The sequence below is a fragment of the Daphnia magna genome, unplaced genomic scaffold (genome assembly GCF_020631705.1).
Source record: "Daphnia magna isolate NIES unplaced genomic scaffold, ASM2063170v1.1 Dm_contigs152, whole genome shotgun sequence".
Lineage (NCBI taxonomy): Eukaryota > Metazoa > Arthropoda > Branchiopoda > Diplostraca > Daphniidae > Daphnia > Daphnia magna.
In genome coordinates this window covers 124,325-148,849 of record NW_025533143.1, presented here as the reverse complement: position 1 = coordinate 148,849, position 24,525 = coordinate 124,325, and the positions used below count along the sequence as shown (strand labels likewise).

At 42.1% G+C, this 24,525-nt stretch overlaps 2 protein-coding genes and 1 long non-coding RNA gene across 8 annotated transcripts; 2 read left to right on the top strand and 1 right to left on the bottom strand.

The window, feature by feature from the left end:
• Positions 1-54: 54 nt before the first annotated feature.
• Positions 55-17,340, top strand: LOC123467156. The gene is made up of 12 exons (XM_045167201.1): positions 55-181; positions 328-1,257; positions 1,369-1,464; positions 1,614-1,884; positions 1,961-2,466; positions 2,535-2,659; positions 2,718-3,418; positions 3,482-3,866; positions 12,278-12,395; positions 12,462-12,586; positions 12,649-12,994; positions 17,102-17,340. The coding sequence occupies exons 4-12, from the start codon at positions 1,631-1,633 to the stop codon at positions 17,338-17,340; spliced, it is 2,799 nt and encodes a 932-aa protein (XP_045023136.1). The 5' UTR covers positions 55-181; positions 328-1,257; positions 1,369-1,464; positions 1,614-1,630.
• On the top strand, positions 17,325-21,788 carry LOC123467137 (uncharacterized protein K02A2.6-like). Of its 4 annotated transcripts, none has more exons than XM_045167183.1 (3): positions 17,325-18,798; positions 18,901-19,259; positions 19,332-21,788. In XM_045167183.1, exons 1-3 carry the CDS (start codon positions 17,460-17,462, stop codon positions 21,432-21,434), a joined length of 3,801 nt encoding a protein of 1,266 aa, XP_045023118.1. In that variant the 5' UTR covers positions 17,325-17,459; the 3' UTR covers positions 21,435-21,788. The 4 variants fall into 4 exon arrangements, with proteins under 4 accessions (XP_045023118.1, XP_045023116.1, XP_045023117.1 ...); XM_045167181.1 differs by having other exon boundaries at positions 17,325-19,073; positions 19,134-19,259; XM_045167182.1 differs by having other exon boundaries at positions 17,325-19,259; positions 19,332-19,467; positions 19,558-21,788.
• On the bottom strand, positions 21,592-24,525 carry LOC123467146. Of its 3 annotated transcripts, none has more exons than XR_006641646.1 (6): positions 24,131-24,525; positions 23,943-24,056; positions 23,665-23,863; positions 23,213-23,577; positions 22,860-23,153; positions 21,592-22,791 (listed from the first exon to the last, which is right to left on the bottom strand). It is a non-coding gene; the product is annotated as an uncharacterized LOC123467146 (long non-coding RNA). The 3 variants fall into 3 exon arrangements; XR_006641647.1 differs by having other exon boundaries at positions 23,241-23,577; XR_006641645.1 differs by having other exon boundaries at positions 22,860-23,577.

Below are 24,525 nucleotides of genomic sequence, written 5' to 3'. Positions count from 1 at the left end.
GATTGAAGTTTCGGGGCCAGACCTATCCTCAGATTAGAACGATGTAAAAAATAGTTTGCTTTTTTGGTTGATGATTCCTTTCTAACGCCATCTTGCGACTAAGACGGGTAAAGTCAGAGTGAAGGATTTACTGCGTACTGAACGATAGTATCGCCGGTGATAGCAGGCCACCCAAATTACGGTAAGGAAGGGGATTTCTTTGTTCTACACTGTATGGCAGTCTACATAAAAAAACAGCCAATGTAATATGGCTGGTTAATAATGCAGCAAAACCGTTCTAACCATCTACAAATTGTCTATTGTGTTTTCTTTTTCCCTCGACGATAGACCTTTTGTACAATGCAGACGACGAGAAATCAAGAGCCCTCTTTGTTGCAACACATATGTAAGACGCAAAAAAAATAAAAAAAAACAGAACGGAAATAGCTTTGTATATAGGAATGACAACACAAGCTAACGTTTCCTGCTTGGAGATATCGTAAAACCTAACCCACTTTCAACGTATATTTTAAAAAGGAAATGACTCACGCATTTTCTAGGAAAGTAGTAAACCGCATGTTAGACACGGTATAGAAGAAAAATGAAATTGACATTTCACCATCGAAGTAGTCTATACGGTCGTGAGAGAGAAAACTAACCAAAACATTTAAAGATAACTAGAGTCATAACTTGGTGACATGGATTTTTGTTTGTTTTTTACGTAAGGCATTAGACAAAATGCCAACGCGTGATACCTTTTTATCGAATATTTGAACGTAGCGTTTGGCAACCGAGTGTTCCCGGTCGTCCTCTTTTCGGTGTCCCCGATTTCACGGCGAACGGGCCGAGCCTTTATGGCTTTTTCGCATGTGTCTTTATTTCTTTTTCTTTCTTGTTTCTCCTTCCAAAGTTTTCCCTTCTCTGATATTCGTACACAAAAAACTAATGAAAACACGAATAAAGGAGAAGGAGAAAAAGAAGACGGTCGAAGTCCATTTGAAATAATATACACTGTTGCCTCTGGCGCTAGAATGCAAAATGTTAAAAAATGGGAGGAGCTAGAGGAAAAATAACTGAGAGACGAATATACTCCGCTCCCCGAAAATAAATTCCAGTTGTGGCTCAGCTCACAGACATTCGAGTTGTTATCATCGCGTTCACCATTTTACACAGCGATTGGAAGAAAAAAAAAAACATTTCAAAAAGTGAATTGTGGCCTCAATTGGCATTATTTTTTCGTTTTTCATCTAGGAACATTGAACGGAAAGTATAGCCAAAGTAAAGAATCTTCCTTCATAAACAAAATAATTAGATAAGAAAATTGCACAGTTATTCCTTATTTGGTCACTGTCGAATATGGTCGTGTTGTAACTCGTTCTATTTCTCAAGTTGTGCGTGTCCTCGAATTCGACCTACTAAAAAAAGAATTTGGCAAAACTTCAAGAAAATACGTCACTGCCATTGCACACGGATCACCAGAAGACGGTAATATGTTATCTGTATTAGACTTTGAATTTATTTGATGCTTTACAGATAAACTCAAAGTGATTCAACTTTGAAGTCAGGGTTGTTATGTGTCAAATCCTATTTTCCACACAGCAGTTTGCCAAATTCCTTATTTTGATATCCGCTAGGTGCAACTTAACTGAAAATGTCTTCGCCTGTTTCCTCAAGTTTTACTGGAAATATCAACGGCATTCAGTTCGATCGCCAAGATTTTTTCGGGAAAGGTGGCTCTGATTCAGTGCAAAGTGGCACATTTAATGGTCAGAGAGTAGCAATAAAAAGAATCGAGTTGACCAAAGGCACGGATCAATCATCTGGCAACGAGTTTGAAAGTCTACAGCAGTTAGAGCATCCGAATGTCGTCAGACTTCTTCAATGTGGAAATGACAACAACTTTAGGTAAGAAAATATTTTGTCTTGTTTTAAACAGCAATGTGATGGCAATAATGATTTTTTTTTTCTTGCCATTTAAAAGGTACTATGCATTCGAATGGTGTGGCGCCTCGTTAGATCAGCTGTTTTTGAAGGCGGATGACACTCGAAAATATAATGGACCTATGCCACACCATATTGATATTTCGCTTCAGTTAGCTTCAGGTCTCGAATACATCCATTCAAGGAATTTAGTCCATGCAAACATTAAACCAGAAAATGTTCTGATTTCGGCGGGATCTGCTGGCCAAGATGAGATAACACTCAAATGGGCAAACTCTGGACTGACCAGATACGCCAGTAAACGAGCAAAGATAACAAGTCAAGTGGGAGGAAACAATGCATGGTTAGCCCCAGAGTTGCTGTTGCTGAAATTGGGTGGCAACTTGCACGGAAACAAGTATCAGGGGACCGTCAAAAGCGACATCTTTGCACAAGGACTCATTTTCGGTAGTTTGTTCTTGAATGGGGAACATCTTTACGGTACCATGGAAAATGAAGACGAAATAACCGAAAACATAACGAACGGAAATCCCATCAACATGCAAAGTAATTTCCTATTTAACGACTTCAATAATGCCTTTTCTGTAAATAAAGAATTCGTTGCTTTATAATAGAAATGAATCGCATATTAAAGGACTGTTACGAGGATGAGATTTTTAAAAGAATTTTGGAAAACGACCCCAATAAAAGGATGACATCGACAGCAGTTGTTAATCAACTAAAAACCATCAAGGATAAGGTATTGATTGATTTTATGCAAGTCAAGTAATCATCTAAACCAAATTTATGCAATTTAGATTTCTGGAAAAGAAAAAGAATTGCTTCAGTTATGTGCTCGTGATTCTCGATTTGATTTATCAGAAAAAATTAAAAACTTTATTCCCTTTGGAATCAACATTAACGTAAAGGACAATGATGGAAGTAATGCACTCCATCTTCTGTGTCGGTACTATTCACGTTATGAATTAATTGCAGCAATTAACCTCGTAATCCAAAGCGGAATCGACGTGAATGCAAGAGATTACAATGGGTTGAATGCCCTACATTACGTGTGTCGATACAATTCAAGCGGAATCATAATCGACGCAATTAAGAATTTAATTAAACTGGGAATCGATCCGAAAGCGAAGACAAAAGATGGATCAAATGCACTCCATTATTTGACTCGATACAATTCAAAATCAGACTTGAATAGCGTAATTACAATCTTGGGGGATTCTGGAATTGATCTGTTGGAGAAAGACGACTACGGATGGAATATATTTTACTACTTGGATATCAAAAATAAGAAGAAAATGGAAATTTGGTTCGACCGTAGCGCTGTCTTAGGGCGAGGTCGCTTTGGTTGTGTGCTTAAAGGAAATTATGGAGGCCGTGAAGTCGCAGTAAAAAGAGTTCAACTATATCTCGTCAACGAAAAAGAAGAAAAAGCTTTACTAGCGTTACATCATCCAAACGTCGTCAAACTTCTTCACTGTGACGGTGATGAAGACTTTAGGTGAAATTATTTTGTCTTATTTTCAAAAAGTGAAATTACATCAGTTACTTTGGCACGTTGCAGGATGTATGTATTGGAATTATGCGACGCCTCTTTAGATCAGCTCTTCCTGGAGCCGCATGACCCAAAGAAATATGACGGACCTATGCCACGTTATATTCAAGTTTTTCTTCAGTTAGCTTTAGGGCTCGAACACATCCATTCGAAGCAATTAATCCACAGAGATATAAAACCGCAAAACGTGCTTATTTCGAAGACATCTTCAAGCCAAAGAAATGAGGTAACAATCAAATGGGCTGATTTTGGACTGTCCAAATCCGTAGATGAAGAAGGATATCACTCGTGGTCTGAAGTAAGAGGAACCAGAACTTGGTACGCCCCCGAGGTGCTGAAGATAAGTTTAACCCCAAAAGAGGCAAAAGAGGTTAAAGGATCAGTTAAGAGCGATGTATTTGCCCAAGGCCTTGTGTTCAGTTTTCTTTTCTTGAAGGGACAACATGTCTATGGTTTAAATGAAAACGAAATTCGAGACAACGTAATTGAAAAAAACCGATCAACATGAAAGGTAATTCCAAATATTAGCTACTTCCGTAACATTTTAACATTTTCGATCGGTTACTTAAAGAGTTAATTGCTGTTTACTAGAAATTGACGGTGAATTACTCGAAATTTATGAGCATAACCTACTTCAAAAAATGTTGGAGGATGAACCTGGCAAAAGGATGACATCGACAGAAGTAGTTCAACAACTAAAATCTATCGAAAAGAAGGTATTATCAATTTTATGCAAGTCAAGCAATCTGCATGAATGTCACTTTATTCGATTCAGCTTGCAGAAAAAGAGGAACAATTGCGTCAGCTATGTGCAAGTCGTGAACCTCGGTCGGATTTAACAAGAGAAATCCAAAACTTGATTCGCTTTGGAATCGACGTGAATGCGAAGAACCAATTTGGATTCAATGCGTTTCATCTTTTGTGTCAACACAATTCCGGTCGACACTTAATCGAGGCAATTAAAGTTTTGATCGATTTTGGTATCAACAAGGACGCAAAGACGGAAAAGGGTTGGAATGCACTTCATCTTTTGTGCTCAAACAGTTCCAGTCAACACTTAATCGAGGCCATTCAAGAATTGATCAAACTCGGCTTCGACAAGGACGCAAAGGATGACAAGGGCTGGAATGCACTTCATTTTTTGTGCTCAAACAGTTCCAGTCAACACTTAATCGAGGCCATTCGAGAATTGATCAAACTCGGCATCGACAAGGACGCAAAGACGGAAAAGGGTTGGAATGCACTTCATCTTTTGTGCGCTAACAGTTCCAGTCCACACTTAATCGAGGCCATTCAAGAATTGATCAAACTCGGCATCGACAAGGACGCAAAGGATAACAAGGGCTGGAATACACTTCATTTTTTGTGCTCAAACAGTTCCAGTCAACACTTAATCGAGGCAATTCGAGAATTGATCAAACTCGGAATCGACAAGGACGCAAAGGCGAACAACGGCGGGAATGCACTTCATTTTCTGTGCGCTAAGAGTTCCAGTCCACACTTAGTCGAGGCTATTCAAGAATTGATCAAACTCGGCATCGACAAGGACGCAAAGGACAACAACGGCGTGAATGCACTTCATCTTTTGTGCTCAAACAGTTCCAGTCCACACTTAGTCGAGGCAATTCAAGAATTGATCAAACTCGGCATCGACAAGGACGCAAAGGAGGAAGATGGTTGGAATGCACTTCATTTTTTGTGCTCAAACAGTTCCAGTCCACACTTAGTCGAGGCAGTTCAAGAATTGATCAAACTCGGCATCGACAAGGACGCAAAGGATAACAAGGGCTGGAATGCACTTCATTTTTTGTGCTCAAACAGTTCCAGTCCACACTTAGTCGAGGCTATTCAAGAATTGATCAAACTCGGCATCGACAAGGACGCAAAGACGGAAAAGGGTTGGAATGCACTTCATTTTTTGTGCTCAAACAGTTCCAGTCCACAGTTAGTCGAGGCAGTTCAAGAATTGATCAAACTCGGAATCGACAAGGACGCAAAGGCGAACAACGGCGGGAATGTACTTCATTTTCTGTGCGCTAAGAGTTCCAGTCCACACTTAGTCGAGGCAGTTCAAGAATTGATCAAACTCGGCATCGACAAGGACGCAAAGGACAACAACGGCGGGAATGCACTTCATCTTTTGTGCTCAAACAGTTCCAGTCAACACTTAATCGAGGCAATTCGAGAATTGATCAAACTCGGCATCGACAAGGACGCAAAGACGGAAAAGGGTTGGAATGCACTTCATCTTTTGTGCGCTAACAGTTCAAGTCAACACTTAGTCGAGGCAGTTCAAGAATTGATCAAACTCGGCATCGACAAGGACGCAAAGGATAACAACGGTGGGAATGCACTTCATCTGTTGTGCGCTAACAGTTCCAGTCCACACTTAATCGAGGCAATTCAAGAATTGATCAAACTCGGCATCGACAAGGACGCTAAAACCAATGCTGGATCGAGTGCACTTGATTTGAGTCGGGGGAATAAAAATCTTGCTATCCACAACGTGAACGAAATCTTTGGAACCAGATGAGTTGCATTCACAATTACAAGAGCTAAGATCTAGTTGTCTTTATCCTTCCTTATCGACTATTCCGTTGTGTATCATTGCAATAATCATTGGAAATGTTTGGTTTCTTCAAAAATAAAAATAAATTTCAAAAGTAAGCATTAAGCTAATCGACTTGTTGGCGAAAGACCGCCTTTTCTTTGCATATTGCAAAATGAAGTACCACACGCTAAAGAGCAGTGATAGCAACAAGTCTATCAAACATCACATATCAAAGGATAATTCACAGGAAAATATTTTCTTTTATAGTTTAAAAATTTCCATATTGGCTGAAAACAAAAGACATTAAGAGAGTAATGGTTGCGCATTGTTAATTAGGGTAATTATGACAAGACCAAAGAAGTCTTTTTGAAACGGTGACAGTTACTCGTGGCTTTTTCTACCACTGAAGACAAATTGAAAACATTAAACGCCCAAAATAATCGAGAAATGCAGACACAAGAGAGAAGATTTCAGCCATAGCCACATGGCCATCATTTGAACTGAGATTTGTCAAAGTCAAATTCAGGAGGGCGAGGGCCAAAATAATTCAACAAGCTCACGTTTAAAGGAAATTTAATGCAATTTATTCATTCAGAGGGCAACGACGAATGGAAATCGCTCCTCATTTTTTAGCAAAAGTGTTCAAGCTGAAATTTAAGTTGCGCGGTCACAATCTGAATATATTGAATGGATGTTAAATGAACCGATTGTATTAATTATTCTATGACCTTGAGACAATTCAGAGTAGGTAATTCTAGAAATAGATCAACGCATATTTTTTGACAAACGTTCAAAGACTAGAATAATCAATGAGGCAACTGCCATGCATTGTCATGAAGCTAAGATGAAATCGTATTAATTGAAATCATAATTTCATAACGAATTGTTACACCCCTCCTATTGTTGGTTCCGAGTATTCGCCCAGCGTATTGAAGAAAATGGAATCTGCACGTCATCACGTAAGTAACCTTGACTCATTTTTGGTCTAATATACGACTATACAGTACGGAAATGAAATAATACAAACAGCGATTGTAAAATGATTTTGAACTGATAGATCTAATTGGTTATGGAAAGTGGTAAAAAGAAAGGATTAGTCCCTCAATAGGATAGACTTGAAAAGAAAGAACTGGAAAGTTAGCGCTTCTTGCTCTACTAAAATTGGGATTCGAGGGGAGGAGGCAGAACAGTTCAAACCACCAATTCACCCCCGTGCGACTTGTACATCTTTCGTAACTTGGCGATCAAACAAAATAAAAGGTGGGCAACATTGAAAATGCACAAATTAGTAGCGTGAAATAAAGTTCTAACCTGCTTCTATTCCATCAAAGAAAAAGAAAAGCTTTCACAGGCTAGCAAAGAGGACAGATGAACATCTTCGTTAGGCACAAGCTCTAACATCACTGATTCACTGTCGTTGAGATACTTTTGTAAATGCGATCCCCCACCAGGGACAACAGGGCGGGGGTGGATGGCGCGAACAAGCGACTACGTTGCCAGACGCAAAATTGGAAACAATACAAAAGCATCAAAGAGAAAAATAAAAATAAATAGAGCCATAGATTTAATGGGTTGACTACTCCGTGTTGAAACTCTTATATGAACAACCCATCAACAATTTTTCAACGTCATCCGCACTGAAATTCGACATGCTTTGGTATCGAAAGACATTTAGACTGGAACAAGCCGAGCCCTTCGAAATAAGACAATGGCGTCTTTTTTTTTTGTGGCCTATTAGGGAATGTAGTGGGCTGTTTAGTAGTGCCTTTTTGGGACGTAGGGGCACTGACAGTTTTCTCACTTTCTCCTTTCTAGTTTTCCCCGCCTTCTTTGTTCTCATTTCACATGTCTACACACGACAAGAACAAGGAGGAGGAGAAAAAGTGTCTGTTTGGCAAATGGTTCGCGCCCTCTGGCGCTAAAATGCGAAACGTTATCAAAGGAAAGGAGCTTGAGGGAAACCAAGCCGAGAGGAGAAACAGTTATTAAAGTATAGTAATCAGGAGAGTTATCAACTAAAGGCGTTGGCCGTTTGCTAAGGACTGGAAGAAGGTAAACGCAACAGCACTTTTCGAAAACTGGACACTGATGGCTTAAGCTATTTAATCACATTCCGAAACTTCCTTTTTCGTTCGTGTGCTGTTTAAATACTTTGAAGGAAATTCACTTTCGACCGCACAGCACTGTTGGGAATAGGGAAATTTGCCGGCGTTTATCGAGGAGAGTTGAACGGTCGCCAATGTGCAGTCAAAAGAGTTTCACGAGAGAAAGTCAAAGAATATGAAGAGAAAAGTTATGGAGAGGTTGAAGGATCATCGAAACATTGTCAAACTTCTCTATAGGCCTACTGTGAAAGGGGAGAACAATTCGTGTAGTTATTTTGTCTTGTTTTCACAAGCAAAACGCTCTCATTTCATCCCCCGTCATCCGTTTTTACAGTAACTACGTTGGATTGGAATTGTGTGTCGCCTCGTCGGAAAAGCTGGTCGTGAAACCGGATGGCGCAAAAAGATACAACGGACCGCCCATAGCACATGATCTCAACATTTCCCCCTCAAATTAGCTTTAGGTCACGAACAAAGCCATTCAAAGAATGTCATTCATCGACACATTCAAACCGGAAAACATCCTGATTTCGATGCGAGGCGCCGGCCAAGACGACGGGGGAAGGAGTAAAACATTTTTCGACCAACAATGGAGTCGTAGGAACGGAAACGCTGGGAAGCTGCCGAAGAACTAAGGCCACGATAAAAGAGGGGGAAAATGTCGATGGTAATGACAATAAAAAATGCCGAGGTACACTCTGTCAAGAGCGACATCTTTGCACTAGGCCTCGTCTTTGAATATGTTAAATGTTGTTGAAAGGCAATTATCTGTATAGTTTCAATACTGACAAGATCGGCATCGCAAACAGCATAATCGAGAGAGATCCAATATCAAACTCGCATAGTATACGTTGTCCCATCTATTTGGTTTTGGGCCTCACAGAATGCCTCATGGAATGCTCTTGCTGCATTCAGAAAAACAAAAATTCCATTAAAGTTTGGAAAAAGGTTATCATTTGGTGCGGAATATTACCAATCGACCGAAAGACAGCCTAGCCGAGAACAGCTAAACAATTGGTCTTGCGATTCGCCATACAGAATCTGACAAAGTAAAATTTGGCTTAGACTATAGTGAGAGTGGAGTAATTGGTCTTCTTGTATAGATTGCTGGACGTGATGGCGATGCAGGTCGAGGCAGGTAATGGGGAGGAGCACAGATGACACGGTATTATTTTCCACGTCACTACCACGGAGAAGGGCGAGTCAGCAACAGTCGACCACATGCAGCGGCGTATGTTCAATTCTATTCCGGCACTGAGGAAACAAGTCACAGACAGCCAAGCTGTCCGGTTCTGGAAGCGTCACACAGCAACTGATTCAGAATTTCCACCTGGCCTCAGTTAGGCCTACGTGCGACGTGGTAGACTTGCGTCGTTAGGAAAATGAGCTTTTGATATCTCACCATACGTTCGGGGTTAAATGGGGGTGGTTCGGGTGCTGAAGAATTAAAGATTGAGGCATGGTGTGTTTTTTTATTCTTTTCGGTGGCTCAGGTAACTTTAGTCAATGCAACGTCGTTTTCGACCGAACCCAGAATGTATAGCGTCTCCGACAAACACTAGATGGCCTGGGAATCAATTTAAAATGAATTATTAATGTTAATCGGATTGCTGTCCAGTATAAGCCGAGTGGACTTGCAGAGGACAATGATACAAACATTGTAAGTCTTGGCTTACTGATCGGAACAAATAACCCTCGATTGCATTTATTTTAAATATATTTGGGCTATATTAACATTGAGGAGGTAAAAACAAAAACAAAAAAATTCTGGCGCAATAGACAGGGAGCAGTCTCACAAAGGCAACATTATATGCAAAGATAACTGACACAATTGGGTGCGAAACAACTGGCAGAACCGTCCAAGTATATCTTGCAACGAAGGCTAAAGTAAAGATAAGAAACGAAGTAAACAAATGTGAAAAAACAAACAAGGGAAAACGAAACGTAGTTCCCATTTCATTTTTACTTGCTGATGAGGTAAGCAACTTGTCAATAAATATACTGTACAGAAATAGTATGCACACAAATTGAAGAACCAACGCGGCGCAATCCGACGGTTATACTTTTGTTTTTGCTTCAGCCAAACGCATAAACTCCAGCCGCGAGGTGGTCAAAGTAAGACGAAGTACTTACTGACAATCAAGATGTATAGTGATATAGGTCATTATGGCGAATAAATTTAAACAAAAACAAAACAAAACAAAAATAGAGCGAAGCATTTAGAGGGCAAACGATTTAGATTGGGATAGCAATGATGCTGTAGGCCTACCTGACCGTCGTCAAGCGCAGTTTGCACTCCATTCGAATGCGGCCAAATAATAGAACTGAATGTCGTTTGCAAAAATAACGTTCTTATTATTAGCAACTTCACCGATCCTTCGCTTTAAATGACATGTTATTGGATTAAACTGGCCGCGTTAGTTGTCCTCCATCTTCAACAGATGTGACTAAGGTATTCAGAGCCGCAAAACAAAATGCATTAGTTTTATTTGAACCGTATCAAAAGGTTGTAGCGAACTGAGGTTTACTTGTTTCAAGCCGATGGTGTAATTCGCACTCGGCTTTAAGCACCGACATTTCCAAAGGGTTCACATAAAACAGTTGTGATTTCAAGTTGTTTGATGCTTGTTTCACCTCCCAATTTGCGTCGTTAACAGCAGCTTTAAAATTCCATCAGGATGAACACAAAGCAGCAAGATCTGCTATTTTTCGCCTGATGTATTTAAGTTGGTGCAATTATCGTTTTCTTTACAGGTTTGTTTCAGAATAACATGCCTTTCAATACTAAGCATTACTATATTTACATTATTTTTAAATCTAATATACACAAATACACTATATGTTCATTATAAAAAGGACGTAGGCTATATTAACAGTAGCCTATATATTTATATCAAAAGAAAAGGCGAACAAGTTTAAATAAGGCCTTTGATCATTCTGATGCAATTTCATTTTTTAAGGAAAGATAATAAGAAAATAACGTGATAATGGTATACAAGCATGTCGAAAGAAAATGGAAGTGCAGAGCGCAATAAGTATATAAAGCTCTGTGATAAAACGTCTTAATACACGCAGAAACCATTAAAAGACACGAATGGAAAGGTGCACTGAGCCAATAATGAGTTCGATGTAAAATCATTTAACAAGTCAAGAAGCAAAAATGTCGTTAAAATGATCTAAAGACATTGTAAGAAGTAAGTAAAAAAATACTTGACTGACATTTTACTCGGATCAACAGGTAGACGACACGATAACAACATCATTATCTAAAGTGGACTCGAAAGTTATATTTAATGCTTTAGAGACAGATAAACTGCCTGATAAATTCAAACCAATTTCGGGTTGCAGGTGAGTGTTGTCCAGTGGCAAATTGCATTTTTCAACCGAAGCTCGCACAAGTTCTTGTCTGGGGAATTCTGTAATTGATCTGTGGGAAGAAGACGACTACGGATGGAATATATTTTACTACTTGGATATAAAAAATAAGAAGAAAATGGAAATTTTGATCGACCGTAAAGCTTTCTTAGGGCAAGGTGGCTTTGGTCATGTGCTTAAAGGAAAGTATGGAGGCCGTGAAGTCGCAGTAAAAAGAGTTGAACTACGTTTCGTCAACGAAAAAGAAGAAGAAGCTTTGCGAGCGTTAGATCATCCAAACGTCGTCAAACTTCTTCACTGTGACAGTAATGACGACTTTAGGTGAAATGATTACGCCTTATTTTTAAAAAGTAAAATTACATCAGTTACTTTGGCACGTTGCAGGATGTATGTATTGGAATTATGCGACGCCTCTTTAGATCAGCTCTTCCTGGAGCCGAATCACCCAAAGAAATACAACGGACCAATGCCACGTTATATTCACGTTTTTCTTCAGTTAGCTTCGGGGCTCAAACACATCCATTCGAAGCAAATAATCCACAGAGACATAAAACCGCAAAACGTGCTCATTTCAAAGACACCTGCCAGCCGAAGCAATGAGGTAACAATCAAATGGGCTGATTTTGGATTGTCCAAATCCGTAGATGAACGTGGATATCACTCGTGGTCTGGAGTAAGAGGAACCAAAAATTGGTACGCCCCCGAGGTGCTGGAGATAAGCAATAACATAAAAGAGGCAGAAGAGGCAAAAAAAAGAGAACAGTCAAGAGCGATGTATTTGCCCTAGGCCTTGTCTTTGGGTTTCTTTTCTTGAAAGGAGAACATGTCTATGGTTCCAGTGAAAGAGAAATTTACGACAACGTAATTGCAAAGCAACCGATCAACTTGAAGAGTAATTCCCAATATATTTGCAAAACATTGTTGCTCTGTTAATTAAAATTTTATTTCTTGCTACCAGAAATTGACGGTGAATTACTCGAAATTTATCAGAATAACCTACTTCAGAAAATGTTTGAAAATGATCCTAGCAAAAGGATGACATCGGCAGAAGTAGTCGAACAACTGAAATCTATCGAGGACAAGGTATTATAAAATTTATGCAAGTCAAGCAATCATCTGCATGAATGTCCCTTTATTCGATTCAGCTTGCAGAAAGAGAGGAACAATTGCGTCAGCTATGTGCAAGTCGTGAACCTCGGTCGGATTTAACAAGAGAAATCCAAAACTTGATTCGCTTTGGAATCGACGTGAATGCAAAGAACCAATTTGGATTCAATGCGTTTCATCTTTTGTGTCAACACAATTCCAGTCCACACTTAATCGAGGCAATTAAAGTTTTGATCGATTTTGGTATCAACAAGGACGCAAAGACGGAAAAGGGTTGGAATGCACTTCATCTTTTGTGCTCAAACAGTTCCAGTCAACACTTAATCGAGGCCATTCAAGAATTGATCAAACTCGGCTTCGACAAGGACGCAAAGGATGACAAGGGCTGGAATGCACTTCATTTTTTGTGCTCAAACAGTTCCAGTCAACACTTAATCGAGGCCATTCGAGAATTGATCAAACTCGGCATCGACAAGGACGCAAAGACGGAAAAGGGTTGGAATGCACTTCATCTTTTGTGCGCTAACAGTTCCAGTCCACACTTAATCGAGGCCATTCAAGAATTGATCAAACTCGGCATCGACAAGGACGCAAAGGATAACAAGGGCTGGAATACACTTCATTTTTTGTGCTCAAACAGTTCCAGTCAACACTTAATCGAGGCAATTCGAGAATTGATCAAACTCGGCATCGACAAGGACGCAAAGACGGAAAAGGGTTGGAATGCACTTCATCTTTTGTGCTCAAACAGTTCCAGTCAACACTTAATCGAGGCCATTCAAGAATTGATCAAACTCGGCTTCGACAAGGACGCAAAGGATGACAAGGGCTGGAATGCACTTCATTTTTTGTGCTCAAACAGTTCCAGTCAACACTTAATCGAGGCAATTCGAGAATTGATCAAACTCGGCATCGACAAGGACGCAAAGACGGAAAAGGGTTGGAATGCACTTCATCTTTTGTGCGCTAACAGTTCCAGTCCACACTTAATCGAGGCCATTCAAGAATTGATCAAACTCGGCATCGACAAGGACGCAAAGGATAACCAGGGCTGGAATGCACTTCATCTTTTGTGCTCTAACAGTTCCAGTCCACACTTAGTCGAGGCAGTTCAAGAATTGATCAAACTCGGCATCGACAAGGACGCAAAGACGGAAAAGGGTTGGAATGCACTTCATTTTTTGTGCTCAAACAGTTCCAGTCAACACTTAATCGAGGCCATTCAAGAATTGATGAAACTCGGCATCGACAAGGACGCAAAGGAGAAAGATGGTTGGAATGCACTTCATCTTTTGTGCTCAAACAGTTCCAGTCCCCACTTAATCAAGGCAATTCGAGAATTGATCAAACTCGGCATCGACAAGGACGCAAAGGAGAAAGATGGTTGGAATGCACTTCATTTTTGTGCTCAAACAGTTCCAGTCCACACTTAGTCGAGGCAGTTCAAGAATTGATCAAACTCGGCATCGACAAGGACGCAAAGGATAACCAGGGCTGGAATGCACTTCATTTTTTGTGCTCAAACAGTTCCAGTCAACACTTAATCGAGGCCATTCGAGAATTGATCAAACTCGGCATCGACAAGGACGCAAAGACGGAAAAGGGTTGGAATGCACTTCATCTTTTGTGCGCTAACAGTTCCAGTCCACACTTAATCGAGGCCATTCAAGAATTGATCAAACTCGGCATCGACAAGGACGCAAAGGATAACAAGGGCTGGAATACACTTCATTTTTTGTGCTCAAACAGTTCCAGTCAACACTTAATCGAGGCAATTCGAGAATTGATCAAACTCGGCATCGACAAGGACGCAAAGACGGAAAAGGGTTGGAATGCACTTCATCTTTTGTGCTCAAACAGTTCCAGTCAACACTTAGTCGAGGCAATTCAAGAATTGATCAAAGTCGGTATCGACAAGGACGCTAAAACCAATGCTGGATCGAGTGCACTTGATTTGAGTCGGGGGAATAAAAATCTTGCTATCCACAACGTGAACGAAATCTTTGGAACCAGATGAGTTGCATTCACAATTACAAGAGCTAAGATCTAGTTGTCTTTATCCTTCCCTATCGACTATTCCGTTGTGTATCATTGCAATAATCATTGGAAATGTTTGGTTTCTTCACAAATAAAAAGAATTTTCAAAAGTAAGCATTAAGCTGCTCGACTTGTTGGCGAAAGACCGCCTTTTCTTTGCATATTGCAAAATGAAGGACCACACGCTAAAGAGCAGTGATAGCAACAAGTCTATCAAACATCACATATCAAAGGATAATTCACAGGAAAATATTTTCTATTATGGTTTAAAAATTTCCATATTGGCTGAAAACAAGACATTAGGAGAGTAATGGGGTGCGCATTGTTAATTAGGGTAATTATGACAAGACCAGAGAAGTCTTTTTGAAACGGTGACAGTTACTCGTGGCTTTTTCTACCACTGAAGACAAATTGAAAACATTAAACGCCCAAAATAATCGAGAAATGCAGACACAAGAGAGAAGATTTCAGCCATAGCCACATGGCCATCATTTGAACTGAGATTTGTCAAAGTCAAATTCAGGAGGGCGAGGGCCAAAATAATTCAACAAGCTCACGTTTAAAGGAAATTTAATGCAATTTATTCATTCAGAGGGCAACGACGAATGGAAATCGCTCCTCATTTTTTAGCAAAAGTGTTCAAGCTGAAATTTAAGTTGCGCGGTCACAATCTGAATATATTGAATGGATGTTAAATGAACCGATTGTATTAATTATTCCATGACCTTGAGACAATTCAGAGTAGGTAATTCTAGAAATAGATCAACGCATATTTTTTGACAAACGTTCAAAGACTAGAATAATCAATGAGGCAACTGCCATGCATTGTCATGAAGCTAAGATGAAATCGTATTAATTGAAATCATAATTTCATAACGAATTGTTACACCCCTCCTATTGTTGGTTCCGAGTATTCGCCCAGCGTATTGAAGAAAATGGAATCTGCACGTCATCACGTAAGTAACCTTGACTCATTTTTGGTCTAATATACGACTATACAGTACGGAAATGAAATAATACAAACAGCGATTGTAAAATGATTTTGAACTGATAGATCTAATTGGTTATGGAAAGTGGTAAAAAGAAAGGATTAGTCCCTCAATAGGATAGACTTGAAAAGAAAGAACTGGAAAGTTAGCGCTTCTTGCTCTACTAAAATTGGGATTCGAGGGGAGGAGGCAGAACAGTTCAAACCACCAATTCACCCCCGTGCGACTTGTACATCTTTCGTAACTTGGCGATCAAACAAAATAAAAGGTGGGCAACATTGAAAATGCACAAATTAGTAGCGTGAAATAAAGTTCTAACCTGCTTCTATTCCATCAAAGAAAAAGAAAAGCTTTCACAGGCTAGCAAAGAGGACAGATGAACATCTTCGTTAGGCACAAGCTCTAACATCACTGATTCACTGTCGTTGCTCGTTGAGATACTTTTGAAAATGCGACCCCCACCAGGGACAATAAGGTGGGTGTGGATGGCGCGAACAAGCGACTAATACGTTGCCAGACGCGAAATTTGAAACAATACAAAAGCACCAAAGAGAGAAATAAAAATAAATAGAGCCAAAGATTTAATGGGTTGACTACTCCATGTTGAAACTCTTATATGAACAACCCATCAACAATTTTTTCAAAGTCATCCACACTGAAATTCGAAATGCTTTTGAATCGAAAGACAATTGGACGGGGACAAGCCAAGCCCTTCGAAATAAGACAATGGCGTCTTTTTTTTTTTTTTTTACTAAATTAGGGAATGTGTTGGGCTGTTTAGTAGTGCCTTTTGGGACATAGGGGCACTGAAAGTTTTCTCACTTTCTCCTTTCTAGTTTTCCCCGCCTTCTTTGTTCTCATTTCACGTGTCTACATACGACAAGAACAAGGAGGAGGAGAAAAAGTTGTCTGTTTGGCAAATGGTTCGCTCGCTCTGGCGCTAAAATGCGAAACGTTATCAAAGGAAAGGAGCTTGAGGGAAACCAAGCCAAGAGGAGAAACAGTTATTAAAGTATAGTAATCAAGAGTTATCAACTAAAGTGTTGTAAAGTCTACCACTAGGTGGCCTCGCATCGTCCTCTCTCATGTCGAGTCCACCCAGACGGCACTGGAGAATACACAGACGCACACAGACTACCAAGACTACAACATGGTGTCAGAAGTGCTCGAGTAATTTTTCAATTTCTCGCGTGTAGTGTGTTTCTTGAGCTTTCACACTGAATTGGAACTGGTAGTTGTCGTTCCCTAGCCCTGATTGTGGGGTGATTCGTGGTAATTACGTCTCTGTCGTGCCAACGCTATCCGTTTGTGTCTCGAGTATCCGTTCTCGCACGTGGTCCAACTAAAACTGTATCCAGGCCAATCGAGAGCATCCGTCCTCTCACGTGGTTGATTTCAACATTTTCTGTTGCGTATGTATCCTGGTTATCGTTTATTTGTGTTTCCGACGTTTGAAATTGTGCAGCCATGGCCCAAGGCTTGAAGTTCCCTGATTCTTTTGCGTACACGGCGCCTAATTTGGCCTTGGAGTGGGCGCAATGGCGTCGTCAGTTCGAGTGGTATATTAAAGCCACGCGTAAGGACGAGACGGATGAAGAAATTTTGGTTGGAGTGTTGTTATCTCTGCTTGGAAGAGAGGGAGTCAAGATTTATGAGACGTTACCATTGACAGCGGCAAATGCAAAAAGATTGCTGAAGTGTTGACTGCGTTTACGACGTATTTTGAGCCCCTTAAAAGCGAGGTGTTCGATCGCTTTCTTTTTCATCGTCGTATCCAGCAACCGGGCGAATCTTTCGACACGTGGCTGCTGGAGTTACGCAGTATGGTGTCGTCGTGTAATTTTGGTACGCCCGCGGTTATTGACTCTGTATTACGAGACCAGATTGTTTTCGGCGTGGCCAGTGAACATGTGCGCGAAAAGCTTTTATTTGAAACTGACTTAAAGTTGGCCGGGGCCTGCAACATTGTTCGCGCGTGTGAGTCAGCTTCGTCAAAACTGACCCAGATGGCGCCACGAGGAGAGTCTACTGTTCATCGCCTACATGACAACCAGCCAAAAGGAAAGCAGGGCATGAGCTCTTACAACAAGTCGAGTCAACCTGGCGGGAACATGCAGCAGTATGTTAATTGTCAGGGTTGTGGCAGACGTCATCGAAAAGATCAATGTTCTGCAGCAAAGGTGGTGTGCTTCTCGTGTCAACAAGTCGGCCATTATGCAAATAGGTGTCCGAATGGGGGATCTCAACAAGGTACGTCACACCCTCGCAAGATGGCGCCACCACCTGCACCTCCGACGGGTACCCGACAACCGACAATGCGGCCTGCACAACGCGGAACTTTTATGCAACAGCAGTTGCACGCCGTCGAACAGGAAGGTTTTGATGGCCAGTTGACAGGAGCCAACGGGTTCTTGGGAGAAGATTACGTCACTCATCAACTCACCTGCACAGAAGAAAAAGTGGACGAGTGGTATGAAGATATGGCGGTTGATGGAAATGCAACTATTCGTTTTAAACTTGACTCGGGCGCTACGTGTAATGTGTTGCCATATGAATTGTATGCGAGTGTGTGCCCGAATGGTGCTCCTTTGGAACCTGGTCCAAGAGTAAGAAACTACAGCGCAAACGGTGGTTATCTGAATGTTCTGGGCGTGTACAAGGGACAAGTGGTTCGTCGTGGAATAGCCTATGTGCTTCGATTTGTTGTGGTTAATGAACCTGGTCAACCAGCCATCTTAGGGCTTCCGGCGTGCAAGTTAATGAAGCTCATCAAGCGCGTTCATTCCATCACCGTGTCGCCGCCACAACTACAGCCGCCAATCGTGAAAGAGTTTGCAGACGTGTTCAACGGCATTGGAAAGCTTCCAATTGAACATGAAATACGCCTGGCAACTGGTCCTAATCATGTGGATCCGGTGGTGTCGGCGGCGGGTCGTGTTCCGTTTAGTTTGGAGAAAAAGGTGTTCGACAAACTGGATCAGATGGTTGCTGACAACATCATTGCTCCAGTAGTCGAACCGACGGAGTGGGTGAGCAGAATGCTGGTGGTTGGAAAACCTGATGGAGACGTCCGTATCTGTCTTGATCCATCTGACTTGAACAAGGCTATACAGCGGCAACACTTCATGGTGCCGACGGTGGAACAGCTGTTTGGAAAGATTGGTAAGGCAAGGTATTTTTGTAGCCTCGACGCTGCATCGGGTTTTTACCAAATACCTCTGTCTGACCGCTCTTCATATTTGTGCACCATGGCAACACCCAAAGGAAGATATCGTTTCCTGCGGCTCCCGTTTGGCCTCGTCTCGGCTCCCGAAGTTTACCTTCAGGCCATGTCGGAACTGTTCGGCGATTTACACGGAGTGCTTATTTACTTCGATGACTTTTTGGTGATGGGAGAAACAATGGAAGAACTGGAGTGTAATCTGCGCCGAGTGCTGGTACGTTGCAGAGAAAAGAATTTAAAGTTGCAGTTAAAGAAATGCCAATTCTTTGTTCAGAATCTTCCCTGGTTGGGCCATGTGATCGGAAATGGATCTTTGAAGCTAGATCCAGAAAAAGTGGAAGCTATTGTGAAGATGCCGGCCCCTACGGACAAGAATGGCTTGATACGCTTACTTGGAATGGTAACGTACTTGGACAAATTTTGTAAAGACTTGACTGTTCTAACGCGACCTCTTCGTGACATGTTGAAGCAGGATGCGGCATGGGTGTGGGACGCGCAACAAGAACAAGCATTGAATGCTCTCAAGTCCGCCATTTCCTCGTTGCCAGTTTTACGTTTGTTCGATGTTTCCAAACCGTTGGTGGTCTCCGTGGATGCTTCACCCATCGGTATTGGTGCAGTTTTATTGCAAGATGGCCAGCCGGTGGCTTTTTCGTCCACATCGCTTACTGAGACTCAAAAACGTTACTGTCAAATAGAAAAGGAGCTGTTGGCGGTTCAGTTTGGTTTGCTGAGATTCCGGCAGTATGTTTATGGACAAAAAGTGACAGTTGAAACGGACCACAAACCGCTTGTTGGTCTGCTGGAAAAGCCGATAGCAACTTGCTCCCCAAGGATCCAACGGATGCGACTTCAACTGCAAAGGTTCGACTTTCGGCTTGTATATAAGCCCGGCAAGGAGCTTTTCATCGCCGACACCTTGAGCCGTGCACCTTCGCCGCGTTTGTTCACGGATGACGTCACCCAGGATAGTGAAGACCAAGTGCATCATGTGCTTCATAGTCTCGTCACTTCCGTGTCCACACGGAAGCGTTATGCCGAAGTCACGGCCTTGGATCCAACCCTGCAACTTTTGAAAACGGTGATTCAAAAAGGATGGCCTGAGAAGCGTGCTCAGTGTCCGGCTGCAGTCAAACCGTATTGGTCGGTGCGGAGCGAATTGTCAATGGTGGAAGGCATTTTATTGTGTGGCAGTCGTTTGGTGGTTCCAATGTCCCTTCGTCGCGAGACCATGGAGGGTATACACGACGGTCATTTCGGTGAAACGAAGTCTGTGTTACGCGCGAAGTCAGCAGTGTACTGGCCCGGTTGGGAGGACCAAGTAAAAAATATGGTGGCCAGTTGTTCGGTTTGCCAAGAAAACCGTGGTCGAAACCCTAAGCTGCCGTTACATCCCGTCCGGCTTCCGGATTACGCCTTTCAGCTAGTGTCTGCTGATTTGTTCGAGTTTGAGCGCGTGAACTATATTTTGCTGGTGGACGCGTACAGCAAATGGCCGTGTGTCGTTCCCCTTAAGTCAACAACGTCGTCAGCCATCATCGAAGAGATGTCACGATTTTTCTGTGACTTTGGACGGCCAGAGGAGTTGGAGTCTGACAACGGGACTCAGTTTTCCAGTGCGGAGTTCCGTGAATATTGTGCATCATTGAACATCAAGCAAGTGACGTCGAGTCCCGAGTTTGCCCAATCCAACGGACTGGTTGAGCGACACATCCAAACGGTAAAACGTACTTTACTGAAGATGTTTGCTGAAGGAAAGTCCCTGTGGGAGGCGCTGGCAGCAATTCGTTCGACCCCGGTGTCCGGCTCATTACCGGCCCCGTCCGTGCTACTTCAAGGACGTAATCTTCGTGGTGTGCTGCCTTTTCTCGACGCATCCTTATCGCCAAAGCTGGTGCCGGCGTCGTTTGTACGTCAAGAGTTGTCTCGTCGACAACAAACGGCGGCGTTTGTTCAACCCCGCCCAGTGAGTGTTCGGTCGTCTGTGTTGACTGTAGGACAACGTGTTCGTGCCTTGATCAAAGGGACGTGGCAACTTGGTGTCGTAAATGTGGTGTGCCCAGAACCACACTCTTATATCGTCCGCTTATCTGATGGGCGTATGTTTCGTCGTACACGCTGGGCAATCAACGTCGATAACGCGAACAGACCGACAGCCGTTCAGCGGACCATGCAACCTTCACGTCCGGAATTTTCACGTGGCCCGGTTGTCGTTCCACCCACTCAGCCGCCGGCTTTGGTTCAGCAGAGTGGAAGTTCAGCAGTGGCTGTCCAGTCACCGCCAGTCACGGCCCGTCCAGTCGCTGGTGTCAATACTCCGTCTGGACAGTCTTCCGTGTTCCAGTCGTCTGCTCAACAAGAGTCTACGCCGGGCCGTTCTGTTGAAGCGCCCAGCCGCCCTGTTCGAGAGATACCGGCCTCACCCGCTCGTTTAGTTGTTTCCCGTATTCCCGTTCGTGACCGGGTGGTTTGGTTGCCCCCTTCGGCCAGCAGTGGTCAACATGCTCCTGTAGCCGCCCTTGGTGTTACCCGCTCGGGCCGACGCTACATCAAACCTCTACCACCCTCTCAGTAAACGACGCAAGTCGACAGTCCATCCTTCCGTCCGATTTATCTTCATGTCATTTCAGTTCATTGTCGTTTCGTTATTCATCGTTCACTGCTCATTGCTCATGCGTTTATTTTCATCTCACCTAATCATTGTTCGTTCGTCTTCGTTCACATCCTCATTGTTCATTCATTTTGGTTTATTTTCACACTTGTCTTACATTTTGATTGCATTCATTTGTGTTCGGTATGGGGGCTGTTGTTCGTATATGGTTAAAGGGGGAGATGTTGTAAAGTCTACCACTAGGTGGCCTCGCATCGTCCTCTCTCATGTCGAGTCCACCCAGACGGCACTGGAGAATACACAGACGCACACAGACTACCAAGACTACAACATAAAGGCGTTGGCCGTTTGCTAAGGACTGGAAGAAGGCAACAGCACTCTTCGAAAACTGGACACTGATGGCTTAAGCTATTTAAACACATTCCGAAACTTCCTTTTTCGTTTGTGTGCTGTTTAAATACTTTGGAGGAAATTCAGTTCGACCGCACTGCACTGTTGGGGAATCTGATAGGGAAATCTGCCGGGGTTTATCGAGGAGAGTTGAACGGTCGCCAATGTGCAGTCAAAAGAGTTTCACGAGAGAAAGTCAAAGAATACGAAGAGAAAAGTTATGGAGAGGTTGAAGGATCATCGAAACATTGTCAAAATTCTCTATACTGTGAAAGGGGAGAACAATTCGTGTCGAGTTATTTTGTCTGGTTTTCACAAGCAAAACGCTCTCATTTCATCCCTCCGTCCTCCATTTTTACAGTAACTACGTTGGATTGGAATTGTGTGTCGCCTCGTTGGAAAAGCTGGTCCTGAAACCGGATGGCGCAAAAAGATACAACGGACCGCCCATAGCACATGATCTCAACATTTCCCCCTCAAATTAGCTTTAGGTCACGAACAAAGCCATTCGAAGAATGTCATTCAACGACATATTCAAACCGGAAAACATCCTGATTTCGGTGCGAGGCGCAAGCCAAGACGACGGGGGAAGGGGTAAAACATTTTTCGACAAACAATGGAGTCGTAGGAGCGGAAACGCTGGGATGCTGCCGAAGAACTGAGGCCACGATAAAAGAGGGGAAAAATGTCGATGGTAATGACAATTAAAAATGCCGAGGTATACTCTGTCAAGAGCAACATCTTTGCACTAGGCCTCGTCTTTTATATGTTAAATGTTGTTCAAAGGCAATTATCTGTATAGTTTCAATACTGACAAGATCGGCATCGCAAACGGCATAATCGAGAGAGATCCAATATCAAACTCGCATAGTATACGTTGTCCCATCTATTTGGTTTTGGGCCTCACAGAATGCCTCATGGAATGCTCTTGCTGCATTCAGAAAAACAAAAATTAAATTAAATTTTGGAAAATGGTTATCATTTGGTGCGGAATATTACCAATCGACCGAAAGACAGCCTAGCCGAGAACAGCTAAACAATTGGGCTTGCGATTCGCCATACAGAATTGGACAAAGTAAAATTTGTCTTGGACTATATAGCGAGAGTGGAGTAATTGGTCTTCTTGTTTAGATTGCTGGACGTGATGGCGAGGCAGGGCGAGGCAGGTAATGGTGAGGAGCACAGATGACACGGTATTATTTTTCACGTCACTACCACGGAGAAGGGCGAGTCAGCAACAGTCTGTGCGAACACACAGCAACTGATGCAGAATTTCCACCTGGCCTCAGTTACCTGACGACACGGTAGGAAAATGAATTTTTGATAGGTCACGCCTATTGCCCCTCACATACTTTTACTTTTTGATATATCCCACCATACGTTGGGGGTTAAATGGGGGTGATTCGAGTGCTGAAAAACTAAACATTGAAGCATGGTTTGTTCTTTTCGGTGATGAGGTAACTTTAGTCGATACAACGCCATTTTTGCCCGATCCCAGAATGTTTAGCGTCAACATGGCGTCACTGACAAACACTAGATGGCATGGGAAACGTTCGTAAAGCCGTTCAGGACTTGTAGGCTGAGTGGACTAGACGATGACACTGATAACAAACATTTGTTTGTCAAGAGTTCAAGGCGATGACTTCACCTGTGATGCATGTGTAATCCAGGTGAGGTTTGGACAACACAATCCTATTTCATGCAATTGCAACGAAGACTAAAGTAAAGATAGGAAACGAAACCAACAAATGTGAAAAGAAAACAAGAGAAAACGAAACGTATTTCCGATTTTATCTTTACTTACTGAGGTAAACAACTTGTCAATAAATACTGCGCAATATGCACACAAATTGAAGAACCAACGCGTAGCAATCCGACAGAACGTTAAGTTTGTGTTTGCTTCAGCCAAACAGATAAGCTCTATAACCGTGTGGAAGACGAAGTAAGACGAATCACTTTCTGACATTCAGGATTTAATGATATTGGTCATCATGGCGAATAAACTGAAGGGGAAAAAAAATACGAAAATAGAGTTAAACATTTCGAGGAAAAACGATTTGGGCTGCGATAGCATTGCTATACCTTTAATATATGTTGTCATGCGCAGTATGTCTAAGGTATTCAGCGTCACAAAACAAAATGCATGAGTTTTATTTGGAACGCATCAAATAGGCCAATTGTGTAATCCGCACGCGGCTTTAAGCAATGACATTTCCAACGGGTCTAAGTATATTGCATAAAACAGTTGTAATATCAAGCTGTTTAACTACCTATTCCTAATGGCGTCGCCAACAGCAACTATTACGAAGATGGACACTGCAGCACGATCTGCTATTTTTCGTCTGTTGCATTTCGGTTGGTGCAATTATCGTTTTCTTTGCAGGTCTGTTTCAGAACAACGTGTGTTTCAATACTAAACAATACTACATTTACATTATTTTGAAATATAATATGATAAATAAATTATATGCTGCATCATAGAAATGACGTAGGCCCCCTATAGCCGATATAAAAGAAAAGAAGGCGGAAAAGCTTAAATGAGGCTATTGATCATTCTGCTGTTATTTCTTTTGTTTTTTTTAAGGAAAGATAATGAGAAAATTTTATGATAAGGCATAGAGGTCGAAAGTGAAAAGACGTGCAGATGACGCGTGCAGAGCGCAAC

Bases quoted from the DNA above. Each gene is read 5' to 3' on its own strand.
- LOC123467156 (XM_045167201.1), top strand. From the start codon at position 1,631: ATGTCTTCGCCTGTTTCCTCAAGTTTTACTGGAAATATCAACGGCATT. The intron at 2,467-2,534 runs GTAATTTCCTAT...GCTTTATAATAG, and splicing joins AAATCCCATCAACATGCAAA to AAATGAATCGCATATTAAAG. The intron at 2,660-2,717 runs GTATTGATTGAT...TATGCAATTTAG, and splicing joins TAAAAACCATCAAGGATAAG to ATTTCTGGAAAAGAAAAAGA.
- LOC123467137 (XM_045167180.1), top strand. From the start codon at position 17,460: ATGGTGTCGTCGTGTAATTTTGGTACGCCCGCGGTTATTGACTCTGTA. The intron at 19,260-19,331 runs GTAACGTACTTG...ATGTTGAAGCAG, and splicing joins TGATACGCTTACTTGGAATG to GATGCGGCATGGGTGTGGGA.